Source organism: Kogia breviceps, chromosome 2 (genome assembly GCF_026419965.1).
Source record: "Kogia breviceps isolate mKogBre1 chromosome 2, mKogBre1 haplotype 1, whole genome shotgun sequence".
Classification (NCBI taxonomy): Eukaryota; Metazoa; Chordata; class Mammalia; order Artiodactyla; family Physeteridae; genus Kogia; species Kogia breviceps.
The window spans coordinates 1,816,513-1,834,932 of NC_081311.1; the positions used below are offsets into that span (position 1 = coordinate 1,816,513).

The following is an 18,420-nucleotide window of genomic DNA, read 5'->3' on the forward strand; positions in this document are numbered from 1 at the left end:
TTGCTGTAGAGCTGGTTTGGTGGTGCTGAATTCTCTTAGCTTTTGCTTGTCTGTAAAGCTTTTGGTTTCTCCATCAGATCTGAATGAGATCCTTGCCGGGTAGAGTAATCTTGGTTGTAGGTTCTTCCCTTTCATCACTTTAAATGTCATGCCACTCCCTTCTGGCTTGTAGAGTTTCTGCTGAGAAATCAGCTGTTAACCTTATGGGAGTTCCCTTGTATGATATTTGTCATTTTTTTCCCTTGTTGCTTTCAATAATGTTTCTTTGTCTTTAATTTTTGTGAATTTGATTATTATGTGTCTTGGCGTGTTTCTCCTTGGATTTATCCTGCCTGCATCTCTCTGTACTTCTTGGACTTGGGTGGCTATTTCCTTTCCCATGTTAGGGAAGTTTTCATCTCTAGTCTCCTCAAATATTTTCTCGAGTCATTTCTCTCTCTCGTCTCCTTCTGGGACCCCTATAATGTGAATGTTGTTGTGTTTAATGTTGTCCCAGAGGTCTCTTAGGCTGTCTTCATTTCTTTTCATTCTTACATTCTTTTTTCTTTATTCTGTTCCACGGCAGTGAATTCCACCATTCTGTCTTCCAGGTCACTTGTCCGTTCTTCTGCCTCAGTTATTCTGCTTGATTCCTTCTAGTGTATTTTTCATTTCAGTTATTGTATTGTTCATCTCTGTCTGTTTGTTCTTTAATTCTTCTAGATGTTTGTTCTTTAATTCTTCTAGGTCTTTGTTAAACATTTCTTGCATCTTCTTGATCTTTGCCTCCATTCTTTTTCTGAGGTCCTGGAGCATCTTCACTATCATTATTCTGAATTCTTTTTCTGGAAGCTTGCCTATCTCCACTTCATTTAGTTGTTTTTCTGGGGTTTTATCTTGTTCCTTCATCTGGTACAAAGTATTCTGCCTTCTCATCTTGTCTGTCTTTCTGTGAATCTGGTTTTCCTTCCACAGGCTGCAGGATTTTGGTTTTTCTTGCTTCTGCTGTCTGCCGTCTGGTGGATGAGGCTATCTAAGAGGACTGTGCAAGCTTCCTGATGGTAGGGACTGGTGGTGGGTCCCCCAGAATGGTTTTGACTTCTGTGTTCTGATTTGCAGCTACGTCTTAACATGAGTGATGATGCTTTGGAGCAATAAATGGTCTTTCCTATAGTATTTGCAAAGGGCTGACAAAGTTGCCCTTAAAATTTTCATGATAGAATAGTTGTTACTACAATTTTTTTGAAGATCCAACCAGAAGAACAAGCTGTATTTTGCATGGAAGATAACTGGACCTGGGGCTGAGTTTACACACGTGGGGAGCAGGGACACAGGGAGCCCCCGCTGCTCCTGACTCACAGGGCCCCTCCTGGGTCTCCGTCCAGGCTGGGGTCCTCTCTGCCTGCTCAATGGCAGGCAGACCCTGTGCAGTAGATGAGGCTAGTTTAGGATGATTTTGCCCCAATTATTGCTAGGATCCCATTGCATGAGCACCTGCCTTGGCAGACATTGTGCTCAGCACTGTGGTAATACACTGTATCTCTGTCCACAGCCAGAATCTTCATGTGGTATTGCTATGGACTGAATGTTCCTGCACCCCCCCCCAACTCAAATTCATATGTTGAAGCCATAACCCTCAATGTGATAGGGTTTGGATGTGGAGCCTTTGGGAAGTCATTAGGTTTAGATGAGGTCATGTGGGTGAGGCCCTTATGTTGGGATTGGTGCCCTTATAAGAGAGACACAGAGCAGTCTCTCTCTGTCTTAGGAAAACTCTTGGAGAAGGTGGCGTCAGTAGGCCAGGAAGAGATCTCTCACCAAAACCCCACAGTGCCAGCACCCTGATCTTGGACTTCCAGCCTCCAGAAGAGTCTGGAGAAATAAATGTCTGTTGTTTAAGCCACCTCATCTATGGTATTTTGTTATAGCAGCCTGAGCTGACTAAGGTATTATTTTTCCTGTTCTGTTGGAAAAGTTGAAACTCAAAGGAGGTGAGAGATTGTCCCCATATTTCAGGCCTAATAAGTGGCTAAGCTGGGTTTAGACTCCCAGGCCTGCCTGATTCTGAACCCCAGTCTCTGTGCTGAGCTCAACACCAGTCTGGTACCCCAGGATGCAGTGGCTGCTGTGCCAAACTCCCTGGTTCCTGAGCTTCCCAAACCAGGTGAAGGGAGAGGGTGGTCCCTAACTGAACCCCACTGCAGCTCCCTCCTCCCAGGCCAGGGACCCATTGCTGGGCGAGGGCCCAGCCCCTGCAGGAGAAGCAGAGGGTATCTCCCAACCACACAGACCCAGGAGATTCCTCAGACTCGGGACGTCTGCTTCAGTTCCATGGTGGGCAGTGTGTTGAGGGGAGGCTGTGCCCCCCTGTCCTGAGCCCTAAAGTTCCCCAAGATGAGAATCCCCTCCAACAGCCACATCAAACCCAAGGGCCCAGCCACACACCTCCTCTTCATGGGCCTGGACGTTGCTAATAATAGAACACGCTCGGTGATCGGGTTTCACAAATCTCCCTTTTATATTACAATTGCTTTAATATTGAATTTCTTTTTGTTTTTACATAAATGTTCCTATTCGATAAAATTTAATGATGTAATTTAGAATATGAATATATTTAAACATGCGCTTCTCTTCCATATATAACTAAAGGTTATATAAAAATGTACTTTGAGGGGCTTCCCTGGTGGCGCAGTGGTTGAGAGTCCGCCTGCCGATGCAGGGGACACGGGTTCGTGCCCCGGTCCGGGAGGATCCCACGTGCCGCTGAGCGGCTGGGCCCGTGAGCCATGGCCGTTGAGCCTGGGCGTCCGGAGCCTGTGCTCCGCAATGGGAGGGGCCACAACAGTGAGAGGCCCGCAAAAAAAAAAAAAAAAAAAAAAAAATGTACTTTGAGGATGTTTTAAAATCTGAGGCCATGAATACTTATGCCAAGATAACTAATGTGTTAAATACGATATCTGAACTCTAAGACTCTAACATTGTCAAAAGGCTCCCAAGACTGCTACAGGCCTCTCATGAGATTCCTTTTCTATGAAATAATAGTAACAGTAGCTAGTAGCCTTGAAAAAATCTTCAGTGTGAAAATAAAATTTAATTATTTTGTTGCATGTATAAAGCACTCTATAATGTGCTATGTATAATGTAGCATGTATAACATTATTTATATTGACAATTTCATATGCCATTGTCCTCGTATTTTTAGCTTTCACTGCTCCTTGTCCTATCATGGTGCAGGGGGAAGGGGGGTGGCTGCTCTTTCGCTGGCCTGAGTGGCGTTATCTCCCCACTGGGCCCTGCCTTCTGTCACCTGCCCTGGCACCTGTGGTCCGAGTCCTATCCTGGATGTGGGTCTCAGCTCTGGGACTTGCTATTCCTTGTCTCCATAAGTTGTTCCTGCCCCCTTGTCCCAACCCCTATCCATCTTTGGACCCTCGTTCCACCTGTAGATTCACCTGCCAGCTCCAGAGGGACCTGTCCTGTCCTCTCCCAGGTGCCCCTGGCTGCAGGGTTGGTTGGTCCTGAGGCCTGCAGCTCACCTGGCTTCGTGTGCCTTTCTTTTTTTTTTTTTTTTTTAAAACATCTTTATTGGAGTAGAGTTGCTTTACAATGGTGTGTTAGTTTCTGCTGTATAACAGAGTGAAGCAGCTATACGTGTACATATATCCCCATATCCCCTCCCTCTTGTGTCTCCCTCCCGCCCTCCCTATCCCACCCCTCTAGGTGGTCACAGAGCACCGAGCTGATCTCCCTGTGCTACGCGGCTGCTTCCCACTAGCTCTCTGTTCTACATTTGGTAGCGTGTATATGTCCACGCCACTCTCTCACTTCCTCCCAGCTTCCCCCTCCCCCTCCCCGTGTCCTCACGTGCTCACGAGCCTTTCTTTTCCCTCTATACCCACGTCGTACCTCATGCCACGTTAGGGCAGGGCCACACCCGCCACATGTTTTGACCAAAAAATGAAGAAACTGTCGTGAGCCCTTTGGAGCGCCGCTGTCACCAGGTGCAGAGACGAGGGTGTGGTGACTACTGAACCTACTGGCAGTCACCCCTCTGCGGTCAGATCAGAAGTGGCTTCTGGGGAATCAGGGCGCGTGGGCCCCCTCTCGCGGCAGGACCCGCCCTGAGCAGCGGCGCGACAAAACCATCGCTGCGTCGTGGGCACTGTTTCCATCACTGTGACGTGCCACTGCAGGTTCTGTTCGTCTGCCGTAGATCAGAAATTAGTAACCTTCCCATTAACCTCTAAACCCCAATCAGATAAAAATCTGTGATCCTTGCTGTAATGACCCCGGGTTTGAAGAAACTGCTGGAAGCCCCCGTCTCCCAGCCCTCCATGGTGGTCTTACTGGTGGTTGGGCTGTGCCCGAACTTCCCAGGTTCCTGGGGCTAGGCTGGCTCGGCCTCCTGGCCGCTGTAAGGTTGACACCCAGGGGAACCCGGGGGACCCAGTGGCCTGTGGGGCAGGACAGGCTGAGCTCGTCACATCCCAGCACCTTAAACAGAGGAGTCTTGACACCTCTGCTTATTGCATTCTCGAATAGAGAAGAAAGTTTAAAAATCAACTTAAACGATACCAATTTGAGGTTTCTGTATTTTTAACTGGAGCCAGTCCTGCCCTGAAGCACAGCTTGGGCTGTCGCCATGACCCAGGAAAGGAAACAGAGAGGTTCTCCCCTGGGGCTGCTCACGGGTGCAGCTCCCACCCGTGAGCACCCCACCCAGGTGGCCTGGGGACCCCACGCGTCCACTCTGGGACGGTGCCCCGCTCACCCTTCCCACCGCAGGGAGGGCGGGGGGGGGGGTTGACACGTGCCCACACAGGTCCCCCAGGGAGGGATGTTGGCCTGGTGTCCCCAGGAGAGAGACTCATAGGCCCCCCTCGGTGGGGACCATACAGGAGTGTGTCCCCAAGGGACCAAAACCAGCGTCAAGGATCATGTCGAGTTATTAAATGCTTGAGTCCAATGAAGGAGTTAACTTGGAGTTGCCGTGTTTTCTCATTGAACGATTAATCCGGGGCTCTTTGGAGGGCACAGTAGAGTCCTGTGTCTTGATTCTGTTCTTTAACTTGATGAAAGAGAGAGCCAGCAGGTGTGGAAACTGGCCAGTCAACCTGGCAGCATTTACACTGAGGCGGATGCTGGGTCCTGAGGGATCTGGAGACACCTGGGAGGTGGGGCCGGGGGAGGCCGCCCCGTGTCGTGTGCTTCCTCACGTCTGGGGGATGGGGGAGAGTCTCCACGACCAGGTTCTCCATTGAGGCCAGTGCCCGCACGAGCTGGGGGTCCTGTCCCTGAGGGTGGAGGAGCCCCGCCTGTCGAGTGAGACCCTGGAATCATGCTCAACCCCGAGGGGCTTCCTTCAGGCCTTTTGAGGAGCTCTCAGGAGTCGTGAGATGCTCATCGTTACATTTGTCGAAGCTCAGCTGATGGAACGAGAGACATTCAAACTCCAAACCATGTCATCCTTGTCCAAAACGACTGCGAGGACCTCAGCCAGTGGGCTTTCTCGTTTCTTGCACCAGCCCACGAGAATCACTGCTAAGCTCCTCGGAGCATCCCTCTGGCCAATGTCTTCTTTTAAATTCATTATCCTATCAGAACAGGTAACCTCGGGGCGCAGAGGCTGGACGGAGCTTCCTCAGGCGGCCCTCCCGAGGAGACTTCAGCTACGAGGCAGAGTTCGCAGGGGCCCAGGGATGGGCCGAGGTCTGCAGCTGCCTGGCGGCGAGGCGTCTGGCTTTGCCATTTTGACCACACTGGGTCAGAACCTCCCTCCCCCGTGACTTCAGTCCCCCGTGGAAGCCGCAGTTTGTTAAAGCTCCGAGAGGGACGTGAGGGAGCTTGAAAAAGCCTCAGGACGAAGAGAAGGAAGAGACTTAATAGGTGTCCAGGAAGGTAGAGGCCGCTTAGGTAAAAAGGGCAACACGCAGGCCCTGTTACTAGAGGGAAGGGGACTACAGCAGAGGGGCCTGGGGGCCGGACGGCTACGGTCTGGGAGTGCGAGTGTCCTTCACGACGAGAGGAAACTGGAGTCTGGATCTAAAACGGTCAGACGGCGGTGGAGACGGGAGACGCGGGGGGAGCGCACAGGGGGCATCGGGGGGAGCCCTGTCCGGGGAAACCGCCCTCCAGCTGACGTCTGTCCCAGGCCTGCTGCCAGCCCCGGAGGTGGCTCTTAGCTGCAGCTGCGGGAGGCCTGCTGGAGGCGGGGGCGCAGCACGCGCTCCGCCCGCCGCGTGCCTGCAGGTGTGAGCGCCCGAGCAAGAGGCCGTGACAGAGTGTGCCCTCGGAGTCGGAAGAGGGGGAGCGATAGACCGTAGGACAATTTTCAAAGACGCCGTCCGTGTTTTGAAAGCAATGCATGGTGTATATAGTTCTTATAACAGAGTCAACTTATTTTTGATGTCGGCTGTAGAAAAAGTCATCACGCTTTCTGCACACGTATGTCAGCCTTTTTGCCATCCTTTTCTGACCCGGGTGGACTGGAGAGGAACCTAACTAAGCAGTGGATTTCTGTATAATGCATTTAACTTCTGTGATGGCTGAAAAAATCATCAGAATAGTAGTCTTTTCTGTGTGGGGGGGGGGGTACGTGTGTGCGTGTATGTCTGTCTGTCTGCCTGCGTGTAAGCGTGGGCCTGTGTGTGTTGGGGGCGCACCCTCGCCTCTCAGGGGGATGGGCGCCTGAGCCCCCGGTGCCAGCTCACGTCCTCAGGGTAACCGCCGTGGCCAAGCCCAGCGGTGACTCTTGGGACACCCACTTTGGTGGAACGAGCACTGCCAGGCGTGTGCTCTCTGGCGTCCCCAGGGCAAGGTGGAGTGAAGGGCGGGTGCCTTCCCTCTTTCAGCAGCTGTGATTCCTGTGCTGCCTTGAAAGGTGGGCGTTGCTGACGTAACTCAGCCTGGGACTGTGAGATGGACTCATGCTCTTTGGAAAAGGTCAAATACGCTGCACTTTTGCAACACGCGCTCTACCTGAACCAGAGAGAAGTATTTTAAATGATGGTTTGCAGGCTCTACAGGAATCTCCCTCTCCCTCTTGCTGCCCCTCCAGTCTCCACCTCCATCTCTCCAGCCAGCCTCTCCTCTTTCCCTGGTCCCAGTTGGCTCACCATACATCTGACGAAGTGCCCAGAATATTCTAAATTTCTCTTCTTAGAGAAATTGTCTCATTTAACGCGTCTCTTTTGCCTCTGATACCCCTATTTGGGGCTGATGATTAGAACTTTGAACATGTGTTTGAAATTGCATGGGACTCACACGCACCTTATGCATCCACTCATCCGTTCATCCACTGAGCACATGGTTACGGGGGTCAGGGGTGTGGACTAGGCAGCCAGCCCTCCTGAGCGTCCCCTGGGTACACACTGTCCCTGGGTGCCAGCTTCCTCTGGGCCTGCGCCTGGGGGGCTGCGGTGCCCGGTGCCTTGGGAGTAGCTCTCTGGGCTGGCACGGCACTGGAGCCAGTTTCCCTCCCAGACCCTGACACTCCTCTGCTCCGGGAGACCCACGTCCAGGTTAGGCAGTCACTGCACCCTTCTCCGTGTCTCCTGAGGAAAACAGGGCAGGAGTGCTCTGACCGTCAGTGCTCAACAGCTCGCCGTGCTGCGGGCGGGTTCCCTGCATCTCCGTTCTAATGCGGTGGCTCCCTGTCATCTAATGTGGCCTCTGCCTTCACGAGGGGACCGGGGTGCCTCAGGCTCTAGGACAACCTGGTGAGGATGGCCCGTCATCTCCGCCGCCCTTCTGTGCAAGGGTGACATCAGACCCTTGTTAAGTCATCAGGCCGCAGCAGCAGGATCCGGGAGCCCTGGCCTGAGATCCTGGCTGGGCCCGAGGAGATGGAGACGAGCTACGTGTGCTGTGGTCGCTTTGCAGGAGTGGGAAACAGTCAGGTTAAGGGGTGGAGCCGTGTTACAAGGGTGGAGCCACTTGGCAGTGCTGTGGTCCTTTCTTGTGGAGGAGGCCAAGTTCAAGGCCTCTAATGTGAGTGTTTTAAATAAAACCCTTTGTTCTTGCAAAGGGAAGCGCAGGGTGTTACAAACCGGGAGAAAATGAATTCTCTCTGCAGCTTGTCAACTCTGGGAAATCACTGCCTATGAAAAACGTAGGAGGGCTCACAAACGATTTGCCATTTGCCTGAAAATGATCTTCGGTTACAGTGGAGGCTAGAAGGCCTTGTCTAGTTTTCTTAGGTGTAAAATGAGGCGATTGCTTCTACTTGGCTTAAGCATCGCAGAAATTATTTTAAGGCAGCGCTTACAGGAGGCAGTATTCAAGATTAAAATACCATTCGTGATTCTCCTTAAGACATTTCTTTAAGTGGGCGATACGCTATTATAGGTCCTTGGAGGTGAGAACATTCGTATTTGGAAGTGGGGTCACTAGATCATGGCAAACACAGAAAACGGGACCCCAGCCCTCCAGGATTGCCCCTAGCACCCCACGTCCTACACAGGCTTCTCCGGGACTGGGGGGGCCACTGGAGAGTAACTGTTTCTGAGCACAGTCCCCAGCAGGGACCCGTCTGCTCACTTCCAGTCTCCGCAGGCGGAGGCCTGTGCGCACGTGGGGTTCAGTGGCGCGGACTGGCTGTGTCAACCTTCCCATCGCGGCCAGTGGTCTGCAGTGACCAGGGAACTCAAGTCATCCTGCTGTCCCCCCAGCCTCACGGGCTCCCCCAGGAGGTCACAGTCGGGGTCGTGTGGTGCAGACCATCTGTGGATCAGGGGTCCCCTTGGTCTAAGAGGAGATTCCCCACTGATTCCAAATTCGTCAGAAGCCACTGTTGGTTTTCAGGATGGAAAAGGTTAACTGTCTCTTCTGCCCTCTTCCTTGGGGTTAATCCATTTCCTTCTTCCCCAGCAGGAAACCAGAAGGTGATTCTGGCCCTCCAGGTTCACTGCTTATATCTTCTGTTTTGGGGGAATATACCCCAAACAGTTCCAGATGTCCTGTTGACTGTCAGAATCCCAGAATTGGAAGAAACTTAGGAGATTGGTCCATTTTGTAGATGAGGAAACTGAGACCAAGGGAGGGCAAGATGTATTGGATTAAAATGAGGTTGAATTTCAGAGTCACCTTTTGAATTAAAAGATGCGGACATGTTTTCATATCTTTTTGACAAGTTAGACAATTTTGAGTCATCTGCAGTGGTTCTTTATGTTAATAATTAAGAAAGCAATTTTTTTTTTTTTTGCGATACGCGGGCCTCTCACTGTTGTGGCCTCTCCCGTTGCGGAGCACAGGCTCCGGACGCGCAGGCTCAGCGGCCACGGCTCACGGGCCCAGCCGCTCCGCGGCACGTGGGATCTTCCCGGACCGGGGCACGAACCCGCGTCCCCCGCATCGGCAGGTGGACTCTCAACCTCTGCGCCGCCAGGGAAGCCCAAGAAAGCAATTTTTAAACGTTTAAAACAATCCTAGTGCTTTATTCAACATAGTTCTGGGTGTATAGTTATTGCCCCATTACCATTGTATATGAGCCATCTTTGGTCTGAGGCCTGATACCAGATAACGTTGAGTCTTCACGTCCCCGGGACTCTAAGGGAACAGGTGGCTCAGATGGGGACTAATGACCAAGAGGTGACATGCTGGGAAGCTGCCATGGACCCCTGACCTCAGATTAGGACACAGCAAGCCCTCCTCGCTCCCCTTTTAGGGAAACGACGTTGATCGGTTGCTGAGCCTTGCCTGTGAGAAGCAGCATGGCTCTTCTGTCCCCTTTGTTCCAGGGGACAAGTTATGCCGACGTTCACCTTCCGAGGGCTGTTGTGTGTCCCCTCCCGTCGCCCCTGCCGACTCCTGCAGCATTTTGAGGGAAGGTGCTGTCTAACCGCTCACTCCACTTGCCCCCACTTCTCCCCACAAACAGCCAGGGTTGTGCTGGCTTGTGTACAAGCAGCAAATGCGTGCTTTCAGTGGATTGTGTGGCAGTTTTCACACAGGCCCCCTTTCTTCTTCGCGGCTTCCACGCGACCTTTCTGGGCCTGCTTGTCACTCAGCCCTGCCGGGAGGAAAAGCAAACTATCTGAGAGCGCTTCCCCGGCCAGGGCTGGGCTTGATCAACGGACCGACGGCCCCCGAAGATCTGACCTTCCTGCCTCCCTCACGGTGCACGCCCCTAAGCACTGCAGCACCGCGTCTTCAGACCTGTCGATCCTCCTCCACAAACTAGTTCTCTTTGACGCCCAAGGGAGCATCTGATGGCAACATCATCGGGGTTTGTGGAGAGGCCCAGCGCACAGGGCGGTGAAGCAGGTCAGAGTGGGCCCCGGACTGGCCCTCGGGGAGACGTAGCATCGGCTCTTCCGGGACGGACGTGGAGACCCAGGCTGTTACGAGAGGGGTCTGGGTGCCCCAGCTCAGCCAAGCAGCAAGGCTGCGCGAGCCACGGCTGCGAGAGGGGGCCGGCTCTTAGGGAAGCCGTGCAGGGCGAGGCTCAGCATCGGTCACAGGCGCGGGGGACGCGTGTGCCGTGAGGGCCCTTAGCGTGATGATTGGGACCATCTTGGCGAAGAAGCCGTCACAGCGAGCAGCGCCGTGCACGGAGCCCACGTGCCAGATTTGAAGAGCTGATTTTTACAGAGATCAAGTGTTTTCAATAAAGGGAAAAAATTTAATATACTTTCTCAGAATAACGAGGGAATAACACGTAAGCAGGACTCCACTCTCACTGAGAATTGCGTTATGATGAGCACAGGGCCTTGCGGTCAGTTTCCTCACGCTTTTTCTTTGACAACGTGTAGTATTTGCGTGAGGTGAGAAGATCCTCACGTTTCCAGTGACGCCCGATTGCTTTGTTTTCTGTGCGGAGCCCCCGCACTGGCGCGCGGCCCCTCCCTCCGGGCACGGCCCGTGCGGACTGGAAAGGAGCCCGGACCGTGTGCACAGGTGGTGGAAAGCTGCTCATTTCTACTCACAGCTCAGGTCTCGGTCCAGCAATTAGAAAGTAGAGCCCAGGGTCATAACCCAGACCCTTGCACTTCGTCGCAAGGTCAAGCTTTTCTCCCCCTTCCTCGGGCCTGGCCGGGAGGCAAGGTGGGAGTGGGGGCAGTTCAGCTTCCTTTTTGTTCTCCGGCCTCCCTCACAGAGCAGGGGTCGAGGGTCCCAGGTCCTGCGGGTGGCTCTGGGGAGGTTCTGCAGCCTCGGTCTCCTGGACAAGGCAGTGTCCCCGTGTCCCTGGCCTCTCTTTCGCACAAGAGCTGCTCTGGTGGCCTCTTCAGACACCACCCTCCGTGGCTCTCTCCTCGGTGCCCCCGACCCCGGCCCAGGCCCCTGTGCTTTACTGGCCGATGTAGGCCTCTTGCTAAGGCTGCCCACACCCAGGCATCCTTGCAAACCCCCTCTGCCCACGTTGGGCACCAGCCTCCCATCCCATCCTGTTCCTCAGCTGCAGCGGCGGGAAGGACTGGGTTCCAGGACTGCCCCACGGACGCCCCCTGGCAAACCCCGTTCCCGTCTGGCACGGAGTCGGTGGCTGGTGGGATCAGGGCCCGAGCTGAAGCCCAGACGGGGGTCCCCGGCTCTGGACCTCGTGACACGCCGGGCTCTGCAGGACGAGTGGGGACGAGGTGTCAGAGAATCTACTGTTGACTCGGCGGAACCGCCCGCATTTGCTTTATGGCTCTTTCTACCAGACGAGGAAAATCTTGTCGCCGGGGGCTGCCGGGGGCTTAGAGCGTTGCGTCTCCACCTCACGGAGCGTCTCCGAGTAAAGGAGAGGAGCGGGCCGCCACGGGAGGAAGCTTGGGCAGGGTGGTCTGACATGGATGTCGCTGAGGCCCGCGTAGTTGACTTGGGGACGTGCTGTCCCACACGCAGCGTGAGACATGAGGGATGCAGTCGCGTGACCTCGTGACGAAGCCCCCTCTCCTGGGATGTCTGTTCTCTGGGCCACACTTGTCTCTGCCTCTGTTTTTTCAAGCAGAGCTGCGGTGCCACCGAGCAAATGACCGTTTCCCTACATCCTCCCCGTCTGTCGGCTCCTCCGTCTCTTGTAGACGGCGTGACGCGCTGGCCTGTTTTGCGCACACAGGGAGGGGGCGGGGACAGGAGTGCCCAGTGTGGAGCCGTCCTGGCCCCGCACAGCCGGTCTGCACCTTGACAAGAAGCGGGCCCTGGGGGCTCATTCTTACAGGTTCTGGAAACACTAACGTGGCCCAGGGGCTCCGCGTGTCACCCTGAGGGACGATAAAGTAGCTCCACTGCCCTCGAGGCCGGGGCGTGGTTTGTTGACTGAGGTCTGCTTCACAGCCCCTTCCCCAAGGCCCATGGTGAAATGGCCCTGTAAGTGGTGTTGCCAGGCCCGAGGCGAGCCTCTGGGTGGTGGTCACGGCCGCCCGGGAGCCCAGTGGTCGGCGCTGACCGCCCCCGTGTGAAGGGGATGTGCGATCCAGGCTCCAGACGCACGCGGTTGGGAGATGTGAGGGCAGCCGGGAGCCGCGAGGTCTGGGGTCCACGCTTGGTCTCTTTGCCGCCAGCCTGAGCCAAGGTCCCTTTAAGAGCCAGGACCAGCCCACTGGCCCCTGGGGAGAGCCTGCAGTCCAGGCCACTCTTCGGAGCGACAGCAAGCCTGGCTGTGGTCATAGCAACCTCTGTCCGTCCATCCATGTCCGTGACCGGTGGAGGCGGGGCCTCGGGGCTGTGGCTCCCACGTGCCTCTGCCTCGTCCAGACGCAGCACCTCTGCGGGGACTGGACTTCTGGTCCAAGCCCAGAGCTGGCCCCGGGGCGCTGCTGCATCTCCGAGGTACACTTGTTAGTGGGTGCCTGCCTCCTCACCCAGGCTCTGGGGCGGCTGCCCTGCAGCCTGGACCTGGCTCTGCAGCCACTAGGGTGCCAGGTACCAATGCCACTGTGGCCCCGTGGCCGGGCCCCAGGGGGGAGCCGAGCCCAAGCGTGCACACGCACACGTGCACACGTGTACATTCACGAGAACATGCAGACACGCACACACAGAGCCATGTCCATCGTCCTTCTTTCCTCCCTTCCACTGGGAAGGAGAGACCCTGGGACCTGCTCAACTGTGTTGCACAGACAGGCGCTCCAGGTCAAGCAGTCCCTTCCAGACCCTTCCAGGGTCTCCTCGGTGAATTTAGCCATTTGTGAGGCTGGTGTGTTTGGGTGGCTTGGTGTTTCTACGAATCCTTGGTCCTAGCGCCGCGGTTAATCTCGCCGTCCGTCACTGCCCGCAGACGTCGGAGGCCGCGCGACGTCTTTGAATAAAGATGGAGCCTGAGTCCGCTTTCGTACCTGGAGTGAGGTTGTTGCCGCTTCCCCTCCCCCCTCCCAGACAGTCACTGTGTCTGCACAGTCAAAGCACCGTGCAGGCCACCCGTGGGGGCCGAGTCCACGTTAGTGACGGGCAAACAACGGTAATAGGGAGTCTGGCCAGCGTGGACCCCCAGCCCCTGCTGGGACAGGGCTCAGGGTGACCCATCACGGCCACCAGCTGCTGAAGCCTCTACGGAAGCCTGGCTGTGCGGCCCACCTTGGCCCCCTTACCAGGGAGACCTGAGTCCCGTCCATCGTGACCCACTTGGCCCGGTCCAGGACGCGTGCGTGGCCAAGTGCTCCGGGAACAGTGCTGCGCGGGCTCAGATGGGGTTGCCGGGACCTCACAGCGGAGTCGCTGGAGGCCTGGTCGGCGCCACATGGTCGGCACAGCTTCCCGCGGGGTGCACCGTGGGCACCGCCGCTCCGACTTCTCCACGCCACTGTCTGTCCTTGTTCAGTTTTACAAACTGACGGGACAAACGGATGCTAATGATGGTTGTTTTGGCCCCGCAGATAAAAGCAGAGATCACAGCCGGGCGCCCTGCCCGCCGGCCCTGATGCTGCACGGGGAGACGAAGAGCCCGGCGGGAGACAGACCAGCCAAGGTCAGTGGGCTGTGAAGATGTGAAACCCCGGGCTGGGGGCTGCGGGGCCCGCCCGGCCTTCGCCCTTGTTTTCCCACCTGGCTCTCGGCAGTGGTGCTTTGTGGTCCCCTGTGTGGAACACGGCCGGGTCCAGCAGGAGAGCTCCGAGGAAGGGAAGGGGCATCCGGGAGCCGGGCGGAAGCAGCCCGGCCTCCCCTTGCTGGTCTGGGACCAGAGCTCGCCGGCCGGCACTGCTCAGAGGAGTAGTGACCCTGGCTTCCTGGCGCCGCCGCCCTCGCGTCTCAGCGGGCACGGGCGCGCGGGCAGCCGGGCCACGCAGTTGGACGCCCCTCGGGCGAGGCTGCGGTCTGCGTTTGGTTTCACTGTTATAGGAAAACCAGCGCATGTTTGTGTTTTGTGAACACATTAGAATCTCAGGTCCTTCCCTTTGCTCGTTTACCAAATGGCATTTTATAGACTGTGAGTGTGTTGGGTGCACTTCTCTTCCCACGACTAGCCCAAGAAATCAGCTTTTATTGCTGCTTTTGAAAGTCACACGTGGCACTTAACTTGCTCTGATCTGTCAGATACACTGCTGGCCTCTGGTCTGATCTGTCAGATACACTGCTGGCCTCTGGTCTGATCTGTCAGATACACTGCTGGCCTCTGGTCTGATCTGTCAGATACACTGCTGGCCTCTGGTCTGCCCCAGTGTGGTGTGAACATGTCTCTTCCTTTGCTGTTACCAGGTGTGTCTCTGCCTCAGCCTGTTACGTCCCCGTTCCCCGTTAGTGACATCCCTGGGCACACTCACCCGTGGTCCACGCCTTCCTCGCCATCGTCAGTGCCGATGCTAAATATGGGATAAATGGACCACGGACGTTAGTGCAGATTGAGCTGTTGCTCCCTGATGTAGGATTTCTCTATAAGAGATTCACATCCGTGTCAGAATTTCATATTTATCAAACAGATCGTCTTCCTTCTGTTTGAACTACTCTCTTTATCTCTGGGCTCTGTGCCTCTAATTCACTTTTATTACCTCAGTGTGGAAGGGGAGTTTTATGCCATGATTAGCCATTTTTATCACCAACAGGAAATCATAACCAGCGTGCATCTCAAGAAGAGGACCTTGGTAATTAGGGAGAACTACCAAGAGAACCCCAGCTTTGCCAAATTTAAGTGATAATCCCCATCAGAAATCATGTCCCACCGTATTTACTTGAATACTTAGTGGGGGAAGTCTACTACTCAGAGGCCCCTCATTAGGTTTCATTCTTCAGTTAGCTTCATAATGAAAACCTCTCCTCGTTTTTCTAATTGGATTAGTAACGTAAACTCTGGTCTTGATATACACATATATTTCTAACACAACTGTTTCTGAATACTCCCAGTTATGTTATTTTCTCATAGGAAACAAAGACATTTTCTACCACCCCAAAATTCTACAAGAAGATTGTCCTTCAACTTGTGAACTTAGGGATAATTACGTAAATTACAAATCATTTAGTCAATGTAATTATACGTCACAATGAATGAAGGGCCCCAGGAAGACCCCAGTAAGAGACCAGGATGGACAGGCGTGAAAGAGATCACCCCTCATGTCATGGATCTTACCTGTCTAACCTTTTTTTTTCTTGCGGTACGTGGGCCTCTCACCGCTGTGGCCTCTCCCGTTGCGGAGCACAGGCTCCGGACGCGCAGGCTCAGCGGCCGCGGCTCACGGGCCCAGCCGCTCCGCGGCACGTGGGATCTTCCCGGACCGGGGCACGAACCCATGTCCCCTACATCGGCAGGCGGACTCTCAACCACTGCGCCACCAGGGAAGCCCCTAACCTTTAATTGATGCGGTTCGCCATGGTCCTTGCCCAGGGGCCGCACTGGACCTGGTCCGGATGACCTTTGCATCCTGGCCCTTCCCGTCCTTCCTCTGCCTGGCTCTGCTGGCACTGGCCATTCTCTCCCGATGTCGTGGGCTCTACTCCCGAGTGAGCAGGAGGCAGGTTCACTCCGTTGCCTGTGGTTTTGCCGGAGTTCACGTGCCTTGTTTGAGGGGTTTTCCTACCCTTCCAAACCCTTGGTGATCTTTTAACTTTATATTAGTATTTTATGTTTCAGTGCTCTCATAATGTAGCACTTTCCTTGCTAACGATTCTGTTTCAAAGGAGGTGGGGATGGTGGGAAGGAGTACTGGACCCAGTAGGGCCCTCGGGGCCCCTGGAACAAGCCTGTGGGCTTTTGCTGCAACTGCCCTGTCCTCGTGCAGCCGGCCTGGCAGCGGTGCCCACATGGGGCGTGGCAGCATCGGCGTCCTTGACTTTGAATCATTCCCACAAATGGCTAAGCGTCTCCTCCCCCGCACTACCTCACAAAGCACTGACACCGATGATGGTAGAAACAGATCCTCAAATTTTAGGATGACATTTAATATTTTTAAAAACGAATCTAGAGCTTTAATTGCTCGTGACATTCTCAACTCAGAACCTGTGGCTGCTTTGAATAATGCACTAGTATCTTTTAAGCTCACCTGATTTTGTGAAAGAGAACACAGTCCTTATTATACTATTCTAAATTTGAGATTAAAACCATGGAAACAGCTGGTAGAAGGAAAAAAAAGTGTTTCCTCACCACTAGAATTTATTGTGCTCACGATGGTTTCATTTCTTTCTTATAGCTGTTCCAAAATTGAGCTGGCACTGACTTAAAAAAAAAAATTCCTGGGCTTCCCTGGTGGCGCAGTGGTTGAGAATCCGCCTGCCGATGCAGGAGACACGGGTTCGTGCCCCGGTCCGGGAAGATCCCACATGCCGCGGAGCAACTAAGCCCGTGAGCCGTGGCCGCTGAGCCTGCGCGTCCGGAGCCTGTGCTCCGCAACGGGAGAGGCCACGACAGTGAGAGGCCCGCGTACCGCAAAAAAAAAAAAAAAAAAAATTCCTCATGGTGATTTTTCAGTTCCACCTGTAGGAGTTCGGTTCTCTTTCCCTTTGTTGAAGAAAATCTGATACGTGTCGTACGTACATCAGTGCAGCTAAATAAGTTCATCTGAATCTTGGATCCATGTTCATGTTGGCGTCATAATTGCCCATGTTTTCCAACCTCAAACAACTTTTGTTTCTCTCCAGATTCTGTCCATAATGAACAATGGTCAAGTGTCCCAGCCATAGGTTTTTTGTTTTTCTTTTACCTTTAGAGAATAATCTTCATTTTCTTCTGGGTGATGTCATATTCAAACATTCTTTATTTTCTACATGAAGACCGAGACAGAGTGATTTTCAAACCCACCTGTGTACCACAGTCACCTGCACAGTGTAGAACACACCCTGAACTCTGCCCTCACATGGATGCTCTAGAAGGTGGGGTGGGGGGAGTCACTGGAGCAACGGAACACTGCAAGGACACAGGCTTGTCACTTCCCCTGCCTTCAAGGGACGGGACGGGCCAGCCCAGCCGCACCTGGGACCCTCGCCGCTCCAGGGTTCCCTGCCACCAAAGGCAGTGTTTGGCGGTAGAGTCACTGCAGCCCCTGGGGCAGCCCATCTCCAGAGACGAGTCCAGGGGGCACTTCTGCCCCAAGACACTAAGGCATCCGGAAGCAAACTCTCAGCCACCACCACCTGTGTCTGTTTCTACAAAAGCAGGCAGCTGAGCCAATTTGGGATAATTAGAGGGAAGCCTTAGCCCGAGTCACTCAACACGGTCAGTGGTGCCATTAATTCTAAATTCTCATGTGGCTGCCGGGTCCCATTAGCTGGCTCTACTGAGCAGGTCATTATCTAATAGCTAGTGTGGGCAGGTCTGTCTGCAGGAGACCTGTTATTCTTTACCCGGTTGCCTGTAATGGAAGAGGACTGTTTAAAGTTTTTTGTTAAAGTGCTCTCCTTCTCTCTCTACTGAAAGGAGGCTCCATCCATCCTAGTGACAGGCGAAGACAGTGCGGCCAAAGGCGCAAGACCCGTGGCCTCCACCCCGGTGCCCGGATCCCCCTGGTAAGATGCCCAGAGGCTGGGAGCGGTGGGAAGGAGCCCTGTGTCTGCCCCAGCATTTGCTTGTTGTGTCCCCAAAGAGAAATGCAGACTCCATCGGCAATGCCGTTTTTTAAAAAATGCATTTGCAACTCCTGGCAGGTAGCGTTCCACACTGTGGTCCCCTGCTGCCGAAAAAAAGCATTTAAGTGATAAGTTACCCTGCTCGAATATATTTGCAAATATGTATTAAAATAGTAATGTTGTTGCATGCGTATCAGTGAAAGGCAGCGTCTGAAGAAACGGCAGCACGCCTTGCGCTTCAAAGGCCTTTCCCGCTACTCCAAGAAAAGCATAACTGAATAGATGTTCATTGAAGATGCGTCTGGCTCTGCAGCTGCCCTGTGAGGATTCCTGATCTTTGAGTACACCACACTCCAAGCGCCCTCCACGAGGGAGCCACTGACTTTGGTTTTTTAAAATGTCCTTTTATAATGGAGTAATTTGGAAGCAGAAAGAAAGGTTATTATAGTAAACTTAAATTTAAAACCTGGAGATTAGATTGCAGGATCCAGTTGGGAGGAACGGCTAATTTAGCGAACAGGAACAGAACCGTTG

General features: G+C 54.0%; 1 protein-coding gene across 1 annotated transcript in view; it reads left to right on the forward strand.

The window, feature by feature from the left end:
• The window catches only part of TCERG1L (transcription elongation regulator 1 like), a 184,305-nt gene that overhangs the window by 113,867 nt on the left and 52,018 nt on the right, over positions 1–18,420 (forward strand). The window contains exons 5-6 of the mRNA XM_059052046.2: positions 13,773–13,864; positions 17,738–17,826. Coding sequence (XP_058908029.1) covers positions 13,773–13,864; positions 17,738–17,826 — 181 coding nt within the window. The remainder of the gene's footprint in view (positions 1–13,772; positions 13,865–17,737; positions 17,827–18,420) is intronic.